Source organism: Schistocerca cancellata, chromosome 1 (genome assembly GCF_023864275.1).
Source record: "Schistocerca cancellata isolate TAMUIC-IGC-003103 chromosome 1, iqSchCanc2.1, whole genome shotgun sequence".
Taxonomy (NCBI): domain Eukaryota; kingdom Metazoa; phylum Arthropoda; class Insecta; order Orthoptera; family Acrididae; genus Schistocerca; species Schistocerca cancellata.
In genome coordinates this window covers 777,569,212-777,593,267 of record NC_064626.1, presented here as the reverse complement: position 1 = coordinate 777,593,267, position 24,056 = coordinate 777,569,212, and the positions used below count along the sequence as shown (strand labels likewise).

General features: G+C 41.5%; 2 protein-coding genes across 2 annotated transcripts in view; one reads left to right on the top strand and one right to left on the bottom strand.

Annotated features, from left to right (window-relative positions):
• The window catches only part of LOC126187393 (waprin-Thr1), a 158,643-nt gene that overhangs the window by 97,719 nt on the left and 36,868 nt on the right, over positions 1-24,056 (top strand). The gene's annotated exons all lie outside the window — the stretch shown is intronic.
• On the bottom strand, positions 411-13,390 carry LOC126187384 (uncharacterized). The gene is made up of 3 exons (XM_049928437.1): positions 13,327-13,390; positions 7,876-7,977; positions 411-943 (listed from the first exon to the last, which is right to left on the bottom strand). Exons 2-3 carry the CDS (start codon positions 7,956-7,958, stop codon positions 496-498), a joined length of 531 nt encoding a protein of 176 aa, XP_049784394.1. The 5' UTR covers positions 7,959-7,977; positions 13,327-13,390; the 3' UTR covers positions 411-495.

Here is a 24,056-nt window from a genome sequence, read left to right as displayed (position 1 = left end):
CATGTACGAGAGTCTTGTTGGCTCTGAATTAGTTCTCGTCGTCAGGCTCGCTGTTCCAACTGGAGAGGTTTGAGAGTGACTGCAGATCTGTAGGAACCACTTCGGCGAGAGTGCAAAACTCGTGTGTGTTACAATCGTCGCTCACTCGAGCGTCTACTGTATAATGCTGAAGATGCAAATAAATCTTATGCTACGGTACATAAGGTTCTTCTTTCACTTCACCTTTTGCACCACGACATCTGGATGCATTTGATATGCCAAACGTTATCCATTTTAGCACCATTTATGTCCTTCAGTGATACGGTTAACTGACAGAGCAATGACAGAAGCAATGGAATTGACATTAAAATAAAACGCACAGAGTAGATGAATGAATCAGTAAACTTTATTTCACTAGTTCAGTGTACAGGATCACAAAGTCAGCAGTGCGTGACATGCTGCTGATGCGTGTTAAACAGTAAGTTTCCGGGGAATGTAGAGAGAGAGGTGAACGACTCACTTGCCGGGACTCTGGTCGGAATCGAAGTAGTGGCCGTCGTCGGAGGCACCGTCGACGCCGCCGTTGGCGCAGCTGTCGTCCCAGAGGTTGGCGCAGCGCTTGGAGCCTGCTCGGGCGCGCAGCAGCTGCAGGCGGCGCAGCTGCTGGCTCAGCGACCTCTTGCCCGGGCTGTTGCCGGAGCCGAAGTACTGCCCGTCTTCTGACGCCCCGATGAAGCCACCGTTGGCGCAGCTGTCGTCCCAGAGGTTGGCGCAGCGCTTGGCGGCCGCCTGCCGGCCCATCTGCTCCAGCAGGTGGCGCACCTCCTGCGGCGCCCAGCGCTTGCCTGGGCTGTTGCCCGAGCCGAAGTAGTCGCCGTCGTCTGAGGCGCCGCTCACGTCGTTCAGGCAGCTGTCGTCCCACAAGTTCGCGCACCGCTTCGCCCTGTGCACCTCTGCTGCTTCCCTGTCAAATTGCAACACTCCTTGTCAATATTTTGCCGCCAACTAGGACATTACAATACTTTTGCGTAAGTTGGAACATTGTGGGAACCAGAAAACAGAAGGCTGTCCTCCAGTGCCTACAATCACGGAAGATGTTTGAATCTGAGTGGGATAATATAAAGACGGTGGTGTCGCAGGGTTAAGCTTTGGGTCCTTTGCGTTTCTTGATATACAGGGTAATTCAAAAACCATGTCTCATAGGGCATAGTCTCCATTCTTCTTCTTCTTTGACACTAAAGCCCTTGATGAGCCTTGACCTCCTCAACAATCTTCCTGCAACCATCTGTTTTTCATTTCCGTCCTCGGATATCCGTCTTGGTAAGGTCGGCCAACACTTTGTCCAGCTCTTTGTCGGCCTTACCTTCTGGTGGAATACAATACGCCTTTCCTAAAGTGTTTGCGCATCGTGTCATGTGTCATCCTCTCCGTATGTCCCAACCAGATTAGTCTTTGAAATTTAACAAATTTCGCTTTATCTTTCCGTGGTATAATCTCTTTATTTCGTGGTTGTATCCTACTCTCCAACTCATTACCTCTGTCGCAGGTCCATAAATTTTTCGCAGGATTTTGCTTTCAGATGCCCTTAGGTTTCTCAGATATGCTTCTGTCATCGTTCACATTAGTGACTCATATGTAATATTGGTCGCACAAGGGAATAGTATACTCTTTAACTTGATTGATCTTGCAATTAGAGAATTCGTGATTACTTGTAAATTTACATAATAAACTCTTTTTTCCTGCTTGTATTCTTTCTCTAACACATTGTCTCATATTATTACCGCTGGTGACGAGGGCATCTAAATGGAAGCTTTAAAACTTTTATTAGAGACCTCCAAGCCATGTGGTGATCTTTTTGCCTTAAATTGGATATTACCATGTATTTTGTCTTCTTTTCATTTACCTTAAGTCCAATTTTTGCTCCTTCTGCTTCCATTATTTCGCACATTTCTTTAAGGGTGTTTACGTATCTTGCCAAAATTGCAGTATCATTTACATGTGCACATATATGACTAGTTTTCGACATTATTGTTCCTCTCTGTCTTTTCTTTTGTATCAGAATATCACATTGCAAAATTGGACAGGAGTACAGAGAGACCGCCACCCTGCTTCTCTCCATCTATAAAATTAACATCAAAATGACCAAAAGCTTTAACTTTAACAAAGTCTACATTGGTGATTCAGTAGTCTTGGCTCATGAGACAAACATTCAAGGATATGACAGGAACGATAATTCGAAGCAAAAAGTCTACTGAACATGCATACCTTAAGAGCTATGAGCATTTGTTCACCTTCGCTACTTTGAAATACGTCTGAACAAATGCTCATTGCCGTTAAAGTATGCATTTCAGAGCCCATATTTACTGGTCTTTTTTTTTTTTTTTTTGTTCTGTTCCTTACTACATCCTCCAAAAATGTGGAAAGCAAAGACCTTACAGGAAAAGAGGTTATTTCCACAGTATCGAAGATGGATAAGTGCTCACAGGTCTTAAGGTATGCACTTAAGAGGCCATGTTTACTAGATTGCTTTGTTTCGAAACATCGTTTCGGTCGTATTCCTGAATACAACTTCACCCTATGTACCACGACTATTCAGTCACCAATGTAGACTTTGTCCTATGGGACATGAGTTTTAAATCATCCTGTATATCAATGATCAGGTACAAAACGCGACAGTTCACAGAAAAATTTTTCCAGTGAAAGACATGGACCTTAATATAAATAATTTAATTAAGCTAATAGCGCAGATAGTAATAGTGGCAGGTGTTTTTCACAGAACATATTAACTCTTGTCTAGAGTTGCGCTGTACCGAAACTACAGCTCGGTAGTTTTGGTACACTGCATAAATGACGTAATAAATGGTAGGATTACCGGTAGTATTGGTAGCATTGGTAGGGAAAGAAATATAAATGAATTTGTAACAGAGAAACTGGGAGCCGACTACTTCTCTTTGTTTGTTTGCTTGCTTGTTTTGAACAAATTAGAACAGAACATCATTCAGTGTTAGTTCATTGCGTATTTTATATCTTTACAGAACATAAATAACATTTTGAAAGTAAAAAAAAAAAATTCAAATAACTTGCGGGAATGCAACCAGATGAAAGGGGCACAGCTGCTCATTTTCAATGCAAATCTGCCTTCAAAATGGACGAGTGTGCACCTATTGAAATATCGGCGGCTGTCGACGACGTCACCCGGCTGCATTCCGTAAGTTATCTGAGCATTGTAGAAACTCAAGTCTCACAAAAAATCAGTTGATTGGGTAACTTCTATGCTTTTATGTAACTAAATCAATTACTTTTGAGCAAGTACAGTTTACAGGCACACACACACACACACACACACACACACACACACACATATATATATATATATATATATATATATATATATATATATATATATATTTCTCAGTAATAATAGCAAACTCTTGCCTTTGACCACGATGAAAAACGTTATATTGAGTTCAAAATAACAACACACACACACATATATATATATATATATGTGTGTGTGTGTGTGTGTGTGTTGTTATTTTGAACTCAATATAACGTTTTTCATCGTGGTCAAAGGCAAGAGTTTGCTATTATTACTGAGAAATGCGAAAGCTGTTTATAAATAGCGTGGTATTGAAGCGATGTGTGATATTTTGTTTTGCGCTTTTTATTTTACCTTTTTGTTGAACAAATTGTGTTTCCTAGGGCTGTATGATAAATATGTATTGTTTCCTGTACTTTGAATACAACACCCGTTTGTTTTACGTTACAAATCATCAATTTTCGAATGAAACCTGAATTAAAAATTGACAACTTCAGTTTTGCTATAAATACTGTTTACTTTTAAGTAAAAAACAGCAGGATTAATATGTAGAACAAAAATGTTCCGTAGGTTACCTGCCCATTCTATTCCACGCTCAGATTCTTGGCGATGCACTGCTTGCGGATTTTTGGGGAATGTAGTTAAGTGTGATCGCATATTTTAGAAAGTGATGGCTATGAGGTAACGCCCCATAGGTATGCAACACACCTAACATACAGGTAATGTGGTACGACCTTAAGTGACCAAGGCTACTAGAAAACTACCGTAATCTATGCTTGCTTATGGTAGTCTACTTAACTTATGGTTTCTTTTTCAACTCTACTATTGACCCTAACAAAACCCAGCGCATACAGTTTCTGACACAGAACTCTTGGAACAGTGAAATTTTACTGTCTGAAGGTGATCAAAAAGTGAAGTCGACAATTTCAAACTCTTAGGAGTGAGGATAGATGGAACACTTTCTTAGAAGGATCACGGTCAAGATCTTGTGCAGAAACTGAATGATGTTATCCTTACTATACGAATGATTTCCACTGTCTACCATACTGAAACACGAAGGTTTGTTTACCATCTTACGTTCATTCCGTTATCTCGTATCACATTTTGCGACATCTCTGTGGACTCGCTAAGAATATTCTTAGGCGATAAAATAGCACTCAAACTGTCAGTCCGCGAACTTCCGGCAGCCCGTTGTTCAGGTGTCTCGAAATCCTAACTTTTCCGTTCCCTATACATCTATTCCATCATGAGATTTGTTGTTGACAATATTGTCTCATCTGAAGAAACTGTAACGTTCATCCTGTGGATACTATACATAAAAACTGTTTGAACATGGGTAACGCATGCTTAAGCATTGTACGGGAAGGTGTACGCCATTCAGAAGATTTTAGTTTCAGCAGGCGTGCTGCAGAACTGAAGAAATTGGATGATAAACACGAAGTATTCAAATCCAGATTAAAATGTTTTCCTTGTGGCATACTCCTATTCTGTACAGAAGTTCCTCGCAGTAGTTTAGCACTTTTTTCGGTAATGTCTCATTTATTCGTACACTTTCATATATTTTTTATCTAATAAATGTTTAAATTTATTCCTAAACAGCAATTCTGTAAAATATGTACTGATTCGTTCCATGAGCAACTAGTTTCGGCTTGCTTGGTCCCACGAAACCTGATACACAAATAAATAAATAAATAAGTAAATTGCAATATCTGTATGCTACAATTTTTTAAAGGCCCTCATATTCGCCGTTGACTGTAGAAGTTATTTATTTCACAATTGCAATTTCATCCTTTGGGCCTTTTTCAAGTGGTAGTGCAAAAGATCTTCTTTCAGCACGTGCCAGCCTTTAAAATCCTCCGACATGTATACATGTCATCGTCAAAAATAAACCCGAGTTTCTCTTGGCGTATACAATTTTCAAATAACTTATGGTAATTCAGCTAGGTAATATTTACAGCGACCGCCGATATTTCGACGGGAGTACACCCCGCCATTTTCAAGGCATATTTTGCAGATCCACACAGTTCTAGACTGTTGTGGATGATGGGCCCCTTTGAAGAAGTGAATAAAAGTTATCGACTGAAAAATAAATAATGCAGTGGAAAAATGCCTTAGAATCATCTGCTTAATACCTCGTTTGCCCTTCTTTGGAACGAATTACATAACTGATTCTGTGTATCAAGGATCCGACAGTTTGTTGGTAGATTTGTGGAGGTATGTAGCATTAGCTGTCTACGCACAGGTGATGCAATTCGCGTAAATAGCGGGCTGGTGAATTGCGCACGCGTTGATGGAACCCCGTTAGCAATACAGACAGCTTCCATAGGATTTATATCAGGCGAATTTGGTGGATGAGACATCAACGTGCATTCACTATAACGCTCCTCAAATCACTACAGCAGGGTTCTGGCTCCGAGACAAGGACAATTATACTGCTGAAAAATGACGTCGGGGAAGACATCAAGCATGAAGGGGTGCAGCTGTCGCCGTATCTTCGATTAGTACCACAAGTTCCACGCAAACGCACTAGAATATCACACACAGCATAATACTGCTCCCACCAGCCTGCATCCGTGGCATGCTGCACGTTTCGAGCCGCCGTTCACCTCGATGATGACGTTTGTGGAGACGACTATTGATCTAGTGTAGCAAAAATGTGATTCACCTGAAAAGCTGACACGTTCCCATTGATCGGCGGCCGAATCCCTATGGTCCCGTGCCGACTGCAATCGTAACTGGCAATGTCGTTGGGTCAAGATGTGAACACGTGGGGTTGGTCTGCTGCAGAATCCCATATTCAACAATTTACGATGAACGGTGTGCTCCGAAACATCGTCCGTGCACCAGCATTGTACTCTTTTGGCAGAGATGCTACAGGTAGAAATGGTTCAAATGGCTCTGAGCTCTATGGGACTCAACATCTTAGGTCATAAGTCCCCTAGAACTTAGAACTACTTAAACCTAACTAACCTAAGGACATCACACACACCCATGCCCGAGGCAGGATTCGAACCTGCGACCGTAGCAGTCCCGCGGTTCCGGACTGCAGCGCCAGAACCGCACGGTCACCGCGGCCGGTTGCTACAGGTAACTATCTATCCTACTTTACAGAGCAGACAAGTCTCCGAATCTCACGTTCTGTGAAGAGTCGTGGACGTCCAGTCATTTAGCGCCTAGTGGTAGTTTCACTGTCCTTCTACCTCTTACCATTGATGCTCACGACAGTAGCACGTGAACATTCGACCAGCTTCACCGTTTTCGTGATACTCGTTCACAGGCTCTGCGTAACAATACTCTCCCCTTTGTCAAAGTCGCTTATTTCAATGGATTTCCCCATTTGCAGCTCATATCTTGCGCTAGGGTAGTCCCCTCTCCGCGTCTGCTCCGCTTACATACTTTTGTTACCGCGTCACGTGCCCGCAGGACTATCAGGCGCCATCCAAAGTCAGCGGTCAAAATATTTTGGCGACTCTTAGAAGTATTTTCTCAAAAATCTTCTTCTCTTCAATGCTTATTAGAAACGGCAAAACCGAGCGAGGTGGCGCATTGGTTAGCACACTGGACTCGCATTCGGGAGGACGACGGTTCAGTCCCGTGTCCGGCCATCCTGATTTGGGTTTTCCGTGATTTCCCTAAATCACTTCTGGCACATGCCTGGATGGTTCCTTTCAAAGGGCACGGCCGACTTCCTTCCCCATCCTTCCTTAATCCGACGAGACCGATGATCTTGCTGTTTGGTCTCTTCCACCAAATCAATCCAATCCACTCCAAACCTCAAAATGAAGAATAATCCTGAAGCAGGATCGTGCTATGGGGCTGAAACTTTGGCGACGTTGTTATTGTAAATGCCGCGGTATCACATCTAAAAATATTATCCTAATGTTCGTATTAGCTCCTCTACTATAGTATTTGAGTCTGAACAGTAGAAGTTCTACGTCAGCTGAATTTTCGCAGCGGTTCTGTTAGGCACACAACTTCCAGTGTGAAATTCATACAAGTAGGTTTGAAGAATTTTGCTGTTTTGAGAGGCTAGGTGGCAAACAGCAACTGACAACTGAGCACTGAGCAAACAAAAACACGGTGTTAATGTACTGGACAGAAGAAAGCAAAGGTTGTCAGCAGGTTTTCCATCGAGAAATGCCCAATATACTGATTAGCGAAATCAGCCATTCGACTGACTTTTTTCTAATCACTTTCCTAAATAGAATAAAGAAACATCATGCAAGAAGCATAATTTCCTAAAATAAAAATCTGATACTGAGATAAAAATACATGAACGTAATGTTCGTTTATGGAGGAGTATTTTTTCAAAGAATTTCCCTATGTTTTTGGTAGCAGTGAACCTGCAGAACATTTTCTAGTCAGTGCTGCTCTTTCGCCCGTTGACTATTTGTGCGTCTTAGTAGGTTTTCCTAGCTAAGGGCATGGACACACTTCAGATTATTTGCTATAGGTCTAAAACATCTACAGCGTTAACATTTCCGTCCGAGGCTTTGGATTTCCGTTTGTTGGTGAGAGAGGCACATCAGTGGAAATAACGTGTACTTCGGTTTCGTGCACGAATTTGTCAGTGATACCTGGCAGCAGCAACTTGTAGCTGTTCAGTCGGATTGGCCAGGCCGACGGCAAAAAGGCACAACAGCACGACCACCTCCATCATCTTCTGCGTCACGTAGCCTCTGTAAAGGGAGAGACAAAGTCAACGGCTGATTAATACTCTATGTTTTGGAAATATAATAATTGTCCAATCATACTTTGTTAAGGGTTTCCACAGATTCACTTCAGTTTAACTGTGTTGTCAACACAAAATGAAGTGAGAATTAAGTAGGACTAGGTCTAATAATTAACAAGAAAATAGCAATGCGAGTAAGCTGCTACAGACAAAACTGTAAATACATTATCGTAGCCACGACCACCACCTCAGTACTATAAGCTGATACGATTACTAGCTACTCAGATGATGAAGAGATTGAAGACATGTAAGATGATATAAAAAATTATTCATGTAAGGGAGGAGGGAATTTAATTGTTATGGGAGACCGAAATTCGACAGTAGGAAAAGGAAGTGAAAGAAAAATAATAGGACAGCATGGACTAGGGGAAAGGTATAAAAGGGAAATCTGCGTGGCAAAACTTTATGCATAACACAATTTAACCGTCGCTAACTCTTACTTTAACGATCATGAAAGAAGATTGTATATGCAAAAAAGACTGAAACATCGGAAGGTTTAGAAACCATACATTAAAATGTAAAGCATTTCCAGAGACAGTTATTATTATTAGTTAGTTATGAACTGCAGATTAAAACGAAAGAAATTGCGTAGAGGTGGAATATTTAGAAGATGGGTACTGCAAAACTGAAAGAACCAGAGGTTGTTGAGAATTTCAAAGGGGACATTAGGTAATTATTAACTGAAACAGGAGAAGGGAATACAACAGAAGACGAACGGGAAGCTTTGAGAGATGTATCAGCGAAGGCACATAGGATCAACTGGGTCTCAGGAGAAAACCTTGGATAATACTGGAGGTAATTAATGTAACCGACTAAAGAAGAAACTATTGAAACGCAGCAAATCAAGCATGCAAAAGGGAATACAGGCGACTAAAAATGAGTGACAGAAAGCGCAAATTTGCAAGCACGAATAGCTAGAGAACAACATCAAGGCCGTGGTAACATGCATGACGAGGAGGACGATAAACGCAGCCTGTAGGAAAAGTAAAGAGACATTCAGAGAATATAGAGTCCTACTGAAATATCCTGAGCCCACCTGGCAAACCAGCTTTACGAAAAGAAGGTAAAGTTGAATCTTGGAAAGAATGTATGGAAATTAACTTGGAGACAGTATTATAGAAAGGGAGGAGGTAGTAAATGAACTTGAACTGAAAGATAAAATATTGCCAGAAGAATCTGACAGAGCACAAAGCCTCTGTAGCACAAGACATTCCCTCGAAATTACTGAGATCTGTGGGAGAGCAAACCATGAAAAAACTATTCGACCTGATGTTCAGGATATATGAGAAAGGCAAAATACCCTCTGACTTTAGGAAGAACGTGATAATTCCAATTCCAAAGAAAGTACCTGCTGACAGCTGTGAATATTACCGAACCATCAGTTTAACAAGTCATGGTTGCAAAATATTAAGTCGAATTATTTACAGAAGAGTGGAAAAATTGGCAAAAGCCGATCTCGGGGAGAATTAGTTGAGTTCCGGAGAAATGTAGGAACACGCGAGACAATACTGACCCTATGTCTTATGTCAGAAGACATGTTGGAGAAAGAAAGACCTACGTTTTCAGCTTTTCTAGATTTAATTGAAGATTTTGACGATGTTAACTGAGCTGCACTCTTTGAAATTTTGAGAGTTGCTGAAATATAAAACAGTGAGGGAAAGTTTATTTACAACGTGTACAAAAACGAGACTTACGCAACTATAACAGTCTAAGGACGCGAAAGGGAAACCGTGCTTGAGAAGGGAGTGAGACATGAAGGTATCCTATCCCCGATGTTATTTAGTCATTACACTGAACAGCCTATGAAACAGACCAATGAAAAATTTGGAAAAAGTATTGAAGTTCAAACAAAAGAAATAGTAATTTTAGGATTTGCCGATGATATTGTTATTCTGTCAGAGACGGCAAAAGTCTTAGAAGAGCCGTTGAACAGAATAGTTACTTTCTTGAAAGGAGATTATCAGGTAAATATCAACAAAAGTAAAACAAGCCTAACAGAATGTAGTTGATTTAAATTGGGTGATTGTGAGGGAATTAAGTTAGGAAATGAGGCACTAAAAGTAGTAGGCGAGTTTTGCTATTTGGGCAGTAAAATAACTGATGATGCCAGAAGTAGAGATGCTATGAAATAACGACTGGCAATAGCAAGAAATGCATCTCTGAAAAATAGGAACTCAACCTGGAGAATATAAAGGCGAAAAAGACTTCTGAATCCGTTAGTATAGAGTGTAGCTTATGCGAAAGTGAAATTTGGACATATTAACAGTTCAGAGAAGAAGAGAATAGAAGCTCATGGAAGGTGGTGCTACACAAGAATATTGAAGATTAGATGGATCAGATAACCATCTGATCTATCCATCTAATCTTCAGTATTCTTATGCAGAGTCATATTTCAAAAGTTTCTGTTTTTTTTCTTCTCTGTACTGTTTATCTTTCAAGTTTCGCTTCCACAAAATGATATACCCAACAATTACTGTTAAGTATGAAAATTAAAGAAAGGTACTTCTAACTACAAGTTGGGCCATACTAAAACCACACAACCTGCTACGAAAATGCAGGCAAAGAGGTAATTCTAGTAGGCCGACAACGGCTGACAGCCTGGCAATTCAGGAATGTACGGTTAGCAGCGAAGAGAATGAAAGACAGAAACAGATAGTGCTGAGATATTGCACCTGTCGATACCACCTATTTGATCCATGACTTTTATAGCGATTACTCTCGACGTCGGAATGGCGAAAATAAACATCTACACATCTACGTCCGTAATATACAAAGCACTGTGAAGAGCATCGTAGAGGGCACTTCCCTGTGTATCACGTATGAGGGTTTCTTCCCGTTCTTTTGGTGTATGGAGAGTGGGAGAAATTTTTACTTTCATGCTGTAATTAGTCTTACCTTGCCTTTGCATCCCCATGGGGCGTGATATCTACTCAGACTCCTCAGTACTGTTCTTGAAACTTTGTAATTGGCTGCCGCGTGATGGTTGAAGTCTAGCTTCAAGCGTCTGCCAGTGCAAGTTTAAAAAAAAAGGAGTCAACAAACCTGTGACATTCGTGCTGACTCTCTTTGTATACGTGTCAGTATTCGATGTTAGTCTCATTTAGCATGGCTCCCACACACTTGAGCAACATTGGAGGGTGGGACGTTCGAGTGTTTCGTAAGCAGTCTTCTTCGCAGACTGAGAGCATTTTTCTAGTAAGCATTCAATGACCCTAAGTCGGCCACCTGCTTCAGCTACGACTGGGCCTATGGGATTATTCTATGTCACCCCAAATTGTTATATCCAGGTCTTTATGTCGGCATATGAGACTAACTTTTTGCGTTTTGAAATTCGCAATTTAACATTTCTGAACATTTAAAGCAATTCCTTGTACAGCTTTGAAATATTACCAAGGACTGGAAATTTGCGCACCTTCTATCGGAGCACTTCGTTGTAAGTAACATTGCCTTCTGCGGAAGAGTGGAAACTACTAAATTCCGTTCGAAGAGGCCTTGGAAGGCCCAAAGGTACCGGCTGACCGCCGTGTCATCCTTAACCCGAAGGTGTCACTGGATGCGTGGGGTGAGCAAATCGAGTAGCTCCTCAACCGGCCTCACGAGGGATGAGTGCAGCTCGCTTGCCAACTGCCACTGCAGACCCGAACGGTTAAGTTCTAGACACGGCCGTAATTTCGGTGATCTGCCAGGAAGCCATGCAACCCTTGCGGCAAGGCTGTTGCTCGCAAAAGTGTGAGATGACTAGTAATATTTTCTGCCAGCTTTTTTATATACCGTGAACAGCAAGAGTCGTAATAAAGTTTCCTGGGGCATACCTATGGTTACTTCTACACATGTCGATGATTTTCCAATCTTTTGAATATTTATGTAGATCATGCCTCCCGAAAATGGCAAGAAAAAACTCCAAAAGGAACCCATATAAGCAAGAATAAATATATTAACATACTATTACACGCTGACGATACTGTATTAATGAAAAATTTTGAAAACGAGCTAGAAAAATCAATCCATCTTTTAAACTTAATTGGAATGCATTTCAATGTTAAGATAGCAGTAAATGAAACTAAGATAATGACATTCCATGCGAAATACTCCGTACGGAACGAAATAGTAATTGAAGATCTGATTTTGGAACAAGTCCAGTACTTCAATTACATGAGGAGCTGTATTACTTTTAAAGAAGAGATATCAGATCGTATGTGGCAGTGGAAGCAGAACATTAAAAATATCCACGAAAGGACGCAAAAATGAAATTCTGAAAGGCGATAGCTGTACCCGTTCTATTGTATGGTTCAAATGGCTCTGAGCACTATGGGACTTAATCTATTGTATGGCAGTGTGTTCTGGGTTATGAAGAGAAAAGAGTCTAGCCATCTTCAGGCGGCTGAAACGAAATTTTTACGAGTAGTCAGAGGTTGCGCTAAGTTGAACAGCATTCGTAATGAAAAAAATAGACAAGAACTGAATATTTTTGCAGTAAATGACAAGTCGGAAGAACATAAACAAAAGTGGAAGGAATATCTGGCACGAAGAAACAATGGTTCCAAAGGTGGCCACCACAGAAGGTCGTTAGGCGTAACATGTGAAAGAGGGAATAAACAGAATGACAAGCTCCATCTTCTCTGCCAAGAAATGCTCAATCTTGTCACAGATTTCGTTTGGTGCCACATGTGGTCGTGCTTTCGTTAACAAGCATGGGTGTAGTGCTGAGTGAAATATATTTTGAAAGTTGAGAAAAAGTGCCTCGATAGGTGGATTTCAGGATGACGTGTGGAAAAAGCTCCACAGAAGTGAAAAGATACTCATTGTATCTACAGAATTTTTATATGGTATTTTAAATACATATTTAATGACCTAATATTATGGAATTCGTGGCAGAAGGGCCAGCTGGACAACGAAGGAAGGCACTGGACGTGTCTTTTCAAAATAATCAACCTGATATTCACATACATTTTCTGCTCTCCTCTAAGGAAATGCCCTGAGGCCCAGGAGGCCTACATTCAAAGGCAGAATGACGAATGGTAGCTTCGTGTGATACTCGAGCTTGCTCGACACATGGCCCCAGTTCTTTAAATAACAATTTGACCTCCAGAGGAGAAAATCTCTTTAAAACGGAAAAAAGAGACGTCGCTTTCCTTTGGTGCTACGTAAATTACATTAATAAATTAAACAAAGAAATGCGAAAAGTTGATAGTTTCAATGTTAACAGTAACCAACGACAGAGTGGCTTCTACTGGTCTGCATAGTTCTAGTGTATGAGGGCAGACGAGGCAGTAAGCGGCAATTGGCGGCGACTCACGTTTATCACGTCCTGTCGGCGCGGCGGCGTGTCTGTCCACAGGGATGCGGTAGGCTGGGGGTCGGCTCTTATAGGCGCAGAGGGGTCCGGGACCGCTCCATCACGACGATTAGCATATTTGCGGCCAATATGCGCTGATTATTTGCACTGCGGCCGTATCAGGCACAGGGACAGATGGCGGGAACTGTCCGCTAAATTAATATGCGGCACACTCGCAGGGAGAAACAGTCGAGTAGCGGCCACTTCATCAAGTGGACTCAACGTCTCTCGCTACTTCCTGGCGCACGGATAATGTTTTTGCCAAAACCTTGGATTTCAAAGTCAATGTTAAAATCTAATCCTCCTAATGTTTGTTAATTTTTTTCTTCTTCTTTTCGTCATTTTCCTGTAAGTGCCACACACAATACCCTTTCATCTCTTTACAGTGAGCCCTTTTTCTAACTTTTAAGATCGTCTCTGTTGTAATCTTTTTTAGCTTAAAATATTTCTATTTTTAAAATTCGTTTCTCAAAACTTTACCCTAAATTATTTCTTCTTCTTTTCTGTTGTTTGTCTTTTTTCTAAATATTCTTCAAGTTGAGGAATTCAGCATTCCGTTAAGCGCTGTTTCAATAGCTATTTTCTGATTTTTAAACCTATCATCATCCATTCCCAGGAATTCTCAAAGAAATATCGGTGACCTGTTTCCACTATTTCTAATTTTTTCTATGGTTTGGTGCATTTTGTCATTACCTCTCAACCTGTAGACTCATTTCTAATAATACTGGTTATACAAATTTGCAATTCAGTGTTCTGGAGTCACATGCAAGCAAGTATGGTGTTTTGGAAATATGTCGCAATGCTTTGCTTTACATTTATTACGTATATACAGTTTCTAGTGAACAATCTGAAATATGTTATTTTCTTTAGTTGTTTTTTCTCCTTCATAGATGAAGTCCATGCACCACTTCCAAAATTGTCTCTTTTATATCTCTGAACTTTCAAACCTTTTCTGTTAGACGTACACTCAATATTAACAGTAAACATACTTCTTCCATTCAAGTCCTTAACAATGTGCTACGGGCTACCTCTTGCAAGTGGCTGATTTGCGTTTATGATTTTTTAGTTTCTGTAACCAACTGTTTGTTTACGTTTGGTTTTAATGCAGCTATTGCTCATAAGCTTCTGTTTACTCATTTGATTTTTATACTAAACTATCTGAAACGAGTAACACATAAACTGAAATGTTATATGAAACTTATATTCATGAGAAATAATTATTCGAAGATTAGTGCAAATTCTTTGAAGTCGCAAAAATCCGCCAGAAATTGCTTTCATTACTCTGTGCTTTTATGTGTGTTCCTGTTCAATTTCGCCTAACAATTGCCATTTGTGTTTAGCGTGTAAACGACCTGAGAGTTAACTTGCTTCTGAAAACTAAAAAAAAGTTAAGAAAATAAAAAAGATGAAATGTTATTGAAATGATTTGTCTAAAGGTAAGAAACAAAATAGATGACAGAAACATTTGACTCGGTCTGAATGATGCTCGAAATCATACCGCAAACATCTTCTAATACTCTTTAAAATTCTGAGAGTATAAATTAAACACTGAACTTTAAATTCTCAATCGGCACTTCACTTTCTCCAATTTATTTTATTTTTTACTTCTAGGCAAATCATTTCTCCAACCATCTGATCGTAACCTCACAAAATGGTACTGCATTGATGTTGATTCTATACACGTAACCCACTTTCGATATGTAAACGACGTGTTTGCCTCTCTCCGCATAGTGCCTTCCCTGAACGAATTTTGACATATTATTCTTTCCAGCAGGTCGCAATTGTCAGTGCTAGGAAGATATAAAAATTTTTATACGGAAGCTAAACACCAAAACATAAACCTCTGGAAATTGCCTGTGCTGACCAGTCTTATTATTATCATCGACTATTCTATTGTAGCTTTTTACCCAAATTACTACTATTGTCGGTCTGCGATTTCTATATGCTATAACCTCCTCTGTTATAATAATGAAGTAGTTGCCTTTCAGGGATCATTTCCTGGTTTCCAGTAATTCCACTATACTCGTCTAGTTTGTTGGCAGCGTCCTTCTAACAAATTTCAGTGCAAATATTATCGCAATGCTTTCGGTTGTAAGTATGGAAGCTTGTCCAGCAAACTGGAACAGTTTTTCTATTGATATCAGTGGACTTAAAAAGGCACATCCTTCATGACATTCATTTTTCATTTTTTATTTGTCTGTGTAAACTGGAAAATGGTTCGGATACTTAATCTGCAGTGTAATCGTATAATGGAACGCAACAGAAATATCTTGTAATCCATCATGTCCTATTATGCACTGAAGAGCCAAAGAAACTGGTACACCTGCTTAATATCGTGTAGGGCTTCCCTGAGCACGCAGAAGTGCCGTAACAAGACATGTCATGGATTCGACAAATGCCTGTGGTAGCGCCGGGTGGAACTGACACTATGAAACCTGCAGGGCTGTCCAAAAATCCGTAAGAGTAGGAGGGGTCGGAGATCTTTGCCGAACGGCATGTTGCAAGTCATCCCAGATATGCTCAATAATGTTCGTGTCTGGGGAGTTTGGTGGCCAGCGAATGTGTTTAAACTCAGAAGAGTGTTGCTGGAGCCTCTCTGTAGCAATTCTGGACGTGTTGGGTGTCACATTGTCCTGCTGTAATTACCCGTCCGTCGGAATGCATAATGGACATGACTGGACGCAGATGATCAGACAGGATGCTTACGTACGTGTCAGAGTTGTACCTAGACATGTCAGGGTTTCCATATCACTCCAATTGCACACGCCCACACCATAACAGAGCCTCCACCAGCATGAACAGTCCCCTGCTGACATGCAGGACCCATGGATTCATGAGGTTGTGTCCATACTCATACACGTCCTCCGCTCGACACAATTTGAAACGAGACTCGTCCGACCAGGCAACATGTTTAAAGTCTTCAACCGTCCAATTGTGGTGTTGACGGGCCCAGGTGAAGCGTAGAGTTTTGTGTTGTACACTCATCAATGGTACACGAGTGGGCCTTCGGCTCCGAAAGCCCATATCGATGACGTTTCGTTGAATGGTCCGCACGCTGACTCTTGTTGATGACCCAGCATTGAAATCTACAGCAATTTGCGGAAGGGTTGCACTTCTGTCACGTTGAACGATTCTCTTCAGTCGTCGTTGGTCCCGTTCTTGCAGGATCTTCTTCTGGCCGCAGCGATGTCGGAGATTTGATGGTTTACCGGATTCCTGATATTCACAGTACACTCGTGAAATGGTCGTACGAGAATATCCCCACTTCATCGCTACCTCGGAGATGCTGTGTCCCATCGCTCGTGCGCCGACTATAATACCACGTTCAAAATCATTTAAATCGTGATAACCTGCCATTGTAGCAGCAGTAACCGGTATAACAACTGCGCCCGTACGCCGATTACAACATAACGTCAGACACTTGTCTTATAAAGGCGTTGCCAACCGCAGCCTCGTATTCTGCCTGTTTACATATCTCTGTATTTGAATACGCATGCCTACACCAGTTTCTTTGGCGCTTCAGTGTATATACAGCTGATGCGAAAACGGACAACTCAAAAACTTATTCTACATATTTATTTTCATGTCTGCAGATTTATTTCTCAATATAGTCGTCATCCTAACGACAAACGCATTTCTCGCAAGGAGAGACCAGTTTGTTGATACAGTCACTGTAGAATATTTGACTTTGTTGACGGAGCCACAAACTCACTTCTGTTTACACCACTTCATTACTATCAAAGTGAATTCCTCGAAGGTGTTCTGTAAGTTCTGGAAACAGCTGAAAACCTGATGGGGTCAAGATGAGACTATATGGAGGATGACAGATGACAATGAACCCATGGCGTCGGAGTGTTTCAGATGTCTCACTGCTCGTATGTTGTCTGGCATTCTTAAGCTGAAGGAGAGGGTACCCCGAATTCGAAACTCATGCATGCTGTTTTCCACTCACCAACATAGTTTCATTACTCATCGCCATGTAACACGCTTGTAGGGAAGCAGCATACTCACGCCTTATAAAAATCACATCAGTCTTTCCATTGTGTGCCAGCCAGTCCGCTGTAACTAGCTCTGACGTCATAAATGTTGCGCAATACTTTAAAAATCAAGTAAATAACCTGAAACGTTTCTAGCATGTCAGGAGTAATACTAAATCAGTATGTTCTGAATATCAGTTCAATAACTTTAACCATTTTCGAAATTTGGACGTTTTTCTGTAAAAATCATTGGCGCAACAGAAAGGAGCTAGAAACTTAAAAATTTAAATTTAGATTCCTTTTGCATAATAATTTAGTAGAAACAGTATTCTGGATCTCACAAATTAAAATTTTAGTTGAAATTCGTGATTTTATGGTTTTTATCTTAAAAATTAAGGAAGCAAGATAGATTAAGTAGGCGAATAAATAAAGCTAGGATGTTTAAATTTAAGTAGAAGGGAGATCCGCTATAATCATAAAGATGTGAGAAGTTTCAACTGAATAACTATAAAACTACAGCGGTAGCGTATCTCCAAAGGGCAAGTTCAGAGCTCGTCTACTGCGTGTAGTGTAATTAAATTAATTATCTCGCCCAAAATATTTGACTTAGCCACGTCAGACTTTTATTATGATTACTTACCTGTGTGCTGATTGCACATTTAAATTGAGAGCTCCATCGGCCATCAGCAAAGGAAGCAATGATTTATTCTTTAACTTAAAGTGGTGCATTACTAGCCCAGCGGCTAGTCGGGAGAGCAGATTTGATCAGGCGTTCCCTTAGCCGACCGCACCGCGGCTGTATATATAAGAACGCTGCGTGAGAGAGGAAGGCCCCAGTTCTCTCCAGACGCTGATTAGCGAACCACCTGTGCCGGGAGTCGCGTCGCGTCGGTATCGTTGATATGAACAGCCTCGGATGCAGTAATAAGTTACTCGGGATACGCGTAACCATGAAATCGTTTTCGAGTGAAGTGTTAATTTTGGGATGACGTTAATGATCTATCTTTAGTTTGCGTATGTCGTATTTTCACGTGCCGCCGCAGGACAGACATTCTACCATTATTAGCGTGGCATTTGATGAACATTATCATCAAATTATGGCGAGCATTCACTTAAACATTTAATTTGAACAGTTATAGTTGCATCAGCGCATTAGACTCTGAACTGCCCTGGTAGTTGGATTGTGTGGATTCTTTTTGGTCTGTGACTTTCTGAATATAGTGAACATTTTAGAGAGAATGGTTTTTGATTATGAATCCCAGACAACCTCCTAATTCCTCAGAGCCATAAGCTGTAGCTATAAATGTATTTCCCAGATGAAGTGGGCACTAGGAATTCTAATTACAGGCTTCACGTTTTGCTATTCACTTTCTGGTTGCCAATATTGTAGTTAGAGAGCCAGTGTTGAGAACGGCAAACAACAGCATAAATACAAAACATTTATTACAATTATTCCACCCGCCGGCCCACACGCTGTAGTTTGGGGCCTTCTAACAGCAGAGGGTTGCAAATTTGTAGACTTGAAGAATAAAGATGTAGAATGTTAATAACGTTCGTTTTATTTAAAAAAAAACTTTAGTGGTTGTCATACACAAGTTTCGGAGGCATTTCTTTTCAGGACGCTCTTGTATGTTAAGGGCAGATTTTCGGCTTACAATTACGATACTGGCATAGGATATCCAGCAGCGAGCACGCACATACATCTACATCTATACTCCGCGAGCCACCTTACGGTGTGTGGCGGAGGGTACTTATTGTACCACTATCTGATCCCCCCTTCCCTGTTCCATTCACGAATTGTGCGTGGGAAGAACGACTGCTTGTAAGTCTCCGTATTTGCTCTAATTTCTCGGATCTTTTCGTTGTGATCATTACGCGAGATATATGTGGGCGGTAGTAATATGTTGCCCATCTCTTCCCGGAATGTGCTCTCTCGTAATTTCGATAATAAACCTCTCCGTATTGCGTAACGCCTTTCTTGAAGTGTCCGCCACTGGAGCTTGTTCAGCATCTCCGTAACGCTCTCGCGCTGACTAAATGTCCCCATGACGAATCGCGCTGCTTTTCGCTGGATCATGTCTATCTCTTCTATTAATCCAACCTGGTAAGGGTCCCATACTGATGAGCAATACTCAAGAATCGGACGAACAAGCGTTTTGTAAGCTACTTCTTTCGTCGATGAGTCACATTTTCTTAGAATTCTTCCTATGAATCTCAACCTGGCGCCTGCTTTTCCCACTATTTGTTTTATGTGATCATTCCACTTCAGATCGCTCCGGATAGTAACTCCTAAGTATTTTACGGTCGTTACCGCTTCCAATGATTTACCACCTATGGCATAATCGTACTGGAATGGATTTCTGCCCCTATGTATGCGCATTATATTACATTTATCTACGTTTAGGGAAAGCTGCCAGCTGTCGCACCATGCATTAATCCTCTGCAGGTCTTCCTGGAGTACGTACGAGTCTTCTGATGTTGCTACTTTCTTGTAGACAACCGTGTCATCTGCAAATAGCCTCACGGAGCTACCGATGTTGTCAACTAAGTCATTTATGTATATTGTAAACAATAAAGGTCCTATCACGCTTCCTTGCGGTACTCCCGAAATTACCTCTACATCTGCAGATTTTGAACCGTTAAGAATGACATGTTGTGTTCTTTCTTCTAGGAAATCCTGAATCCAATCACAAACCTGGTCCGATATTCCGTAAGCTCGTATTTTTTTCACTAAACGTAAGTGCGGAACCGTATCAAATGCCTTCCTGAAGTCCAGGAATACGGCATCAATCTGCTCGCCAGTGTCTACGGCACTGTGAATTTCTTGGGCAAATAGGGCGAGCTGGTTGCATTCAAAATAATGCGCAACACGCAGGGAGCAAATGTCTCATGCAGTGATTCATCATCTTTGATGTATGCAGCGTTATAGTTTTCCCATTTTGTTTTAGTTTCAATGTGTAGCTTTTTTTGTAAATATCATATTTTTATTTGTTTCCCTTATAGTTACAGATACAGCTTCAACTTTTAATAATGCGTACTACATCAATTAATTTCAAAGTGTTCAATATAACTAATGAATTCTTTCTTTCATTTCGGAGGTATTTCAGCATTGCTTCATTGTAATAAAAATAATGGTAGCTTTTACAGCAGAAATGTAGCGTAAAACACATTCTAATGTTCGCACATACTGAAGTTTAATAAACTTATAGAAATCATTTTATGTTGGTCTGAGGCACAAGAATAGTAACTCAGCGCGTTAAGTTCAAACAGGAGCACTAACTAGAGTTTTGTGTTTATTAGCAAGGGCATGATGCCACCCAGCACTTGATTTAACAAGATGAACTGACTAAATGTCCATCTCTTTATGACAAGATGACGCAGAAACTGCTGCAGCAGCAGAAGTAGTCGCTTTAAACTTTTGTATATAACGAAACTGTCTCATACGAATTTAGTGGTGGTAGTGGATACTACTGCCTAGTAACGTTAATTGCTTGCATCTTTTTTATCACATTTCCTTCTGTTTCTTGCGAAATCCCGTCATTTAGAGGAAATGCAGATGATAAACGGGTAATCATTGGACAAATATATTATGCTAGAACTGACATGTGATTACTTTTTCACGCAATTTGGGTGCATAGATCCTGAGGAATCAGTACCCAGAACAACCACCTCTGCCCGTAATAGCGGCCTTGATACGCCTGGGGATTGAGTCAAACAGAGCTTGGATGGCGTGTACGGGTACAGCTGCCCATGCAGCTTCAACACGATACCACAGTTTATCAAGAGTAGTGACTGGCGTATTGTGACGAGCCAGTTGCTCGGCCTTCATTGACCAGACGTTTCCAATTGGTGAGAGATCTGGAGAATGTGCTGGCCAGGACAGCAGTCGAACATTTTCTGTATCCAGAAAGGCCCGTACAGGACCTGCAACATGCGGTCGTGCATTAACCTGCTGAAATGTAGGGTTTCGCAGGGATCGAATGAAGGGTAGAATCACGGGTCGTAACACATCTGAAATGTAACGTCCACTGTTCAAAGTGCCGTCAATGCGAACAAGAGGTGACCGAGACGTGTAACCACGCCAGTATGGCGATGACGAATACACGCTTCCAATGTGCGTTCACCGCGATGTCGCCAAACACGGATGCGACCATCATGATGCTGCAAACAGAAACTGGATTCATCCGAAAAAAAATGACGTTTTGCCATTCGTGCACCCAGGTTCGTCACTGAGTACACCATCGCAGGCGCTCGTGTCTGTGTTGTAACGTCAAGGGTAACCGCAGCCATGGTCTCCGAGCTGATAGTCCATGCTGCTGCAAACGTCGTCGAACTGTTCGTGCAGATGGTTGTTGTCTTGCAAACGTCCTCATCTGTTGACTTAGGGATCGAGACGTGGCTGCACGATACGTTACGGCCATGCGGGTAAGATGCCTGTCATCTCGACTGCTAGTGAAACGAGGCCGTTGGGATCCAGCACGGCGTTCCGTATTACCCTCCTGAACCCACCGATTCCATATTCTGCTAACAATTATTGGATCTCGACCAACGCGAGCAGCAATGTCGCCATACGATAAACCGCAATCGCGATAGGCTACAATCCGACCTGTATCAAAGTCGGAATCGTGATGGGACGCATTGCTCCTCCTTACACGAGGCATCACAACAACGTTTCACCAGGCAACGCCGGTCAACTGCTGTTTGTGTATGAGAAATCGGTTGGAAACTTTCCTCATGTCAGCACGTTGTAGGAGTCGCCACCGGCGCCAACCGTGTGTGAATGCTCTGAAAAGCTAATCATTTGCATATCACAGCATCTTCTTCCTGTCGGTTAAATTGCGCTTTCGTAGCACGTCATCTTTGTGGTGTAGCAATTTTAATGGCCAGTAGTGTAGCTTGCTGAGCTTGGCAGGGAGGCCATCTCAGAACACTTCTCCGCTGTCATCCCTCTCTAAGAAAAGCAAACTTGTTGTGCCCAACTTTAGAGTGAAATGGAACCAGTCTCAGTAGTCTGGGCCGCCAGACTTGGGAACTGATAGCGAGGGATCATTGAAGGACAGGGCGCTGTTTGCGGACAGTTAGCCCGCATCTTCCGAGGTCAAAGCACAGAGCTTAGGACCAGAACTTGAAAACGTGAATAGGATTTGCAGTCTACGACATCACCCCATCTCCACCATTCAGTATCAACGGCCTGCGCGCCAAACAAACAACCCTGGGAAATCACAAATCTGCCACAACCACACCGGTTGTACATCAACAATCGCTATCCGAACCCCAACAATCTCAGCAACTTCAACAGCCCCTCTGCGATCTACTGCCGGCTACTCACTATCAAAGCAACAAATTTCATAACGAAATCCAATATCCTGATACTCCTGATGATGAATTTCCAACGGTACGCTCCAGGCGTAACTCCAGACGAAATTCCTCTGTGTTCACTAAATCCGATGAGAAACCAGCAAAGGTCGATTTTAGTATCCAACCAACAACAGGTATCAGTAAAAACCTTGACCACTAAGATACTGCTAAATCTTTTCACGTGACACGAAAGCAAATCAACCTGGTGCAATTTGCGGTTGACATGAATTTCAGGAGGCACAGAGTCAAAATTAACACTCAGCAAACTAATTTTAAAACTTGACTTAAAAAGGCAGTTGGCACTACTTACAGATTGGAAGCAATTATCAAGTCAATAAGCTTGCACAGTAAACAACAGCCCTATTGAAAACCACATGGACCCTTCCTCACTGCCGTCAACACTAATGTCGATCGTGATGTCACCAACGAGCAAAACGAAGAGGAACTAAACATGCAGGGATACCAATTTAAAAAAGCAGTGTGCATCTACTCGCGTTTCACAAAATGACCCATCAAGAAAATGTATCATTTCTGAACACAAGGAAACTATAGACAAACTTCTTACACACCAGTACTATATAAAGTTGAACCATCCAACTCCCTACTTTCGCAACCTAAGCAGTACAAAAAATACAACAGCTTTCAACACTTCTCCGAAAACTGTCACAAAGAAACCAAATTTGGGAAACGTAGCGGACCTCACACAAAAAAGTAAACATCTAAATGCAACAACTGCAATGGTACTCAGCTCGTTACCGATCTGAATTGCTCAGAAAGACCGAAGCAACCCATCTCCGCCGATAAAACAGAAAATGTCAGGTACATTGACGAACCTAATAATCTTCTGCAGGAATGCTCACAAAGCGAAAATTTTTTGCTTGCGTTCACCACTACACTTCTCAACATTTTCCCGAAACGTAGATCACTCATTACTGAAACTATAAAAACTGTTTCCAGGAGGTTGCTACGGCGAGATACCGAAACAACGCACGCCTGGAACGACAGGCGCAACTATATCAGCTAGCCGTCAGTTTCATCAGTTCATGTCCAACCTACTGCTACATTCTACAAACTTGGTAATTGTTTCACATTCACCGTGAGACATGACACTGAACCTTAATGCTTTGCCAACGCAAATGGTTTCTGTTGTTAAAAAAGAGCTCTTAGAAAAATTAGTTCGGGAACAAAACATTACGATAGTCGGAATTGCAGGAACCAAATGCTTCGGTAAAGACATTATGTCTGCCACAGACTGGACAAACCCAAATCAGGAAGAGGAAGATGTTCAGAAGGAGGTGTCGCAATCTTTCACACAAAACAACTGGCTGCTATAGGATTCGATTTGCCACAAAGACT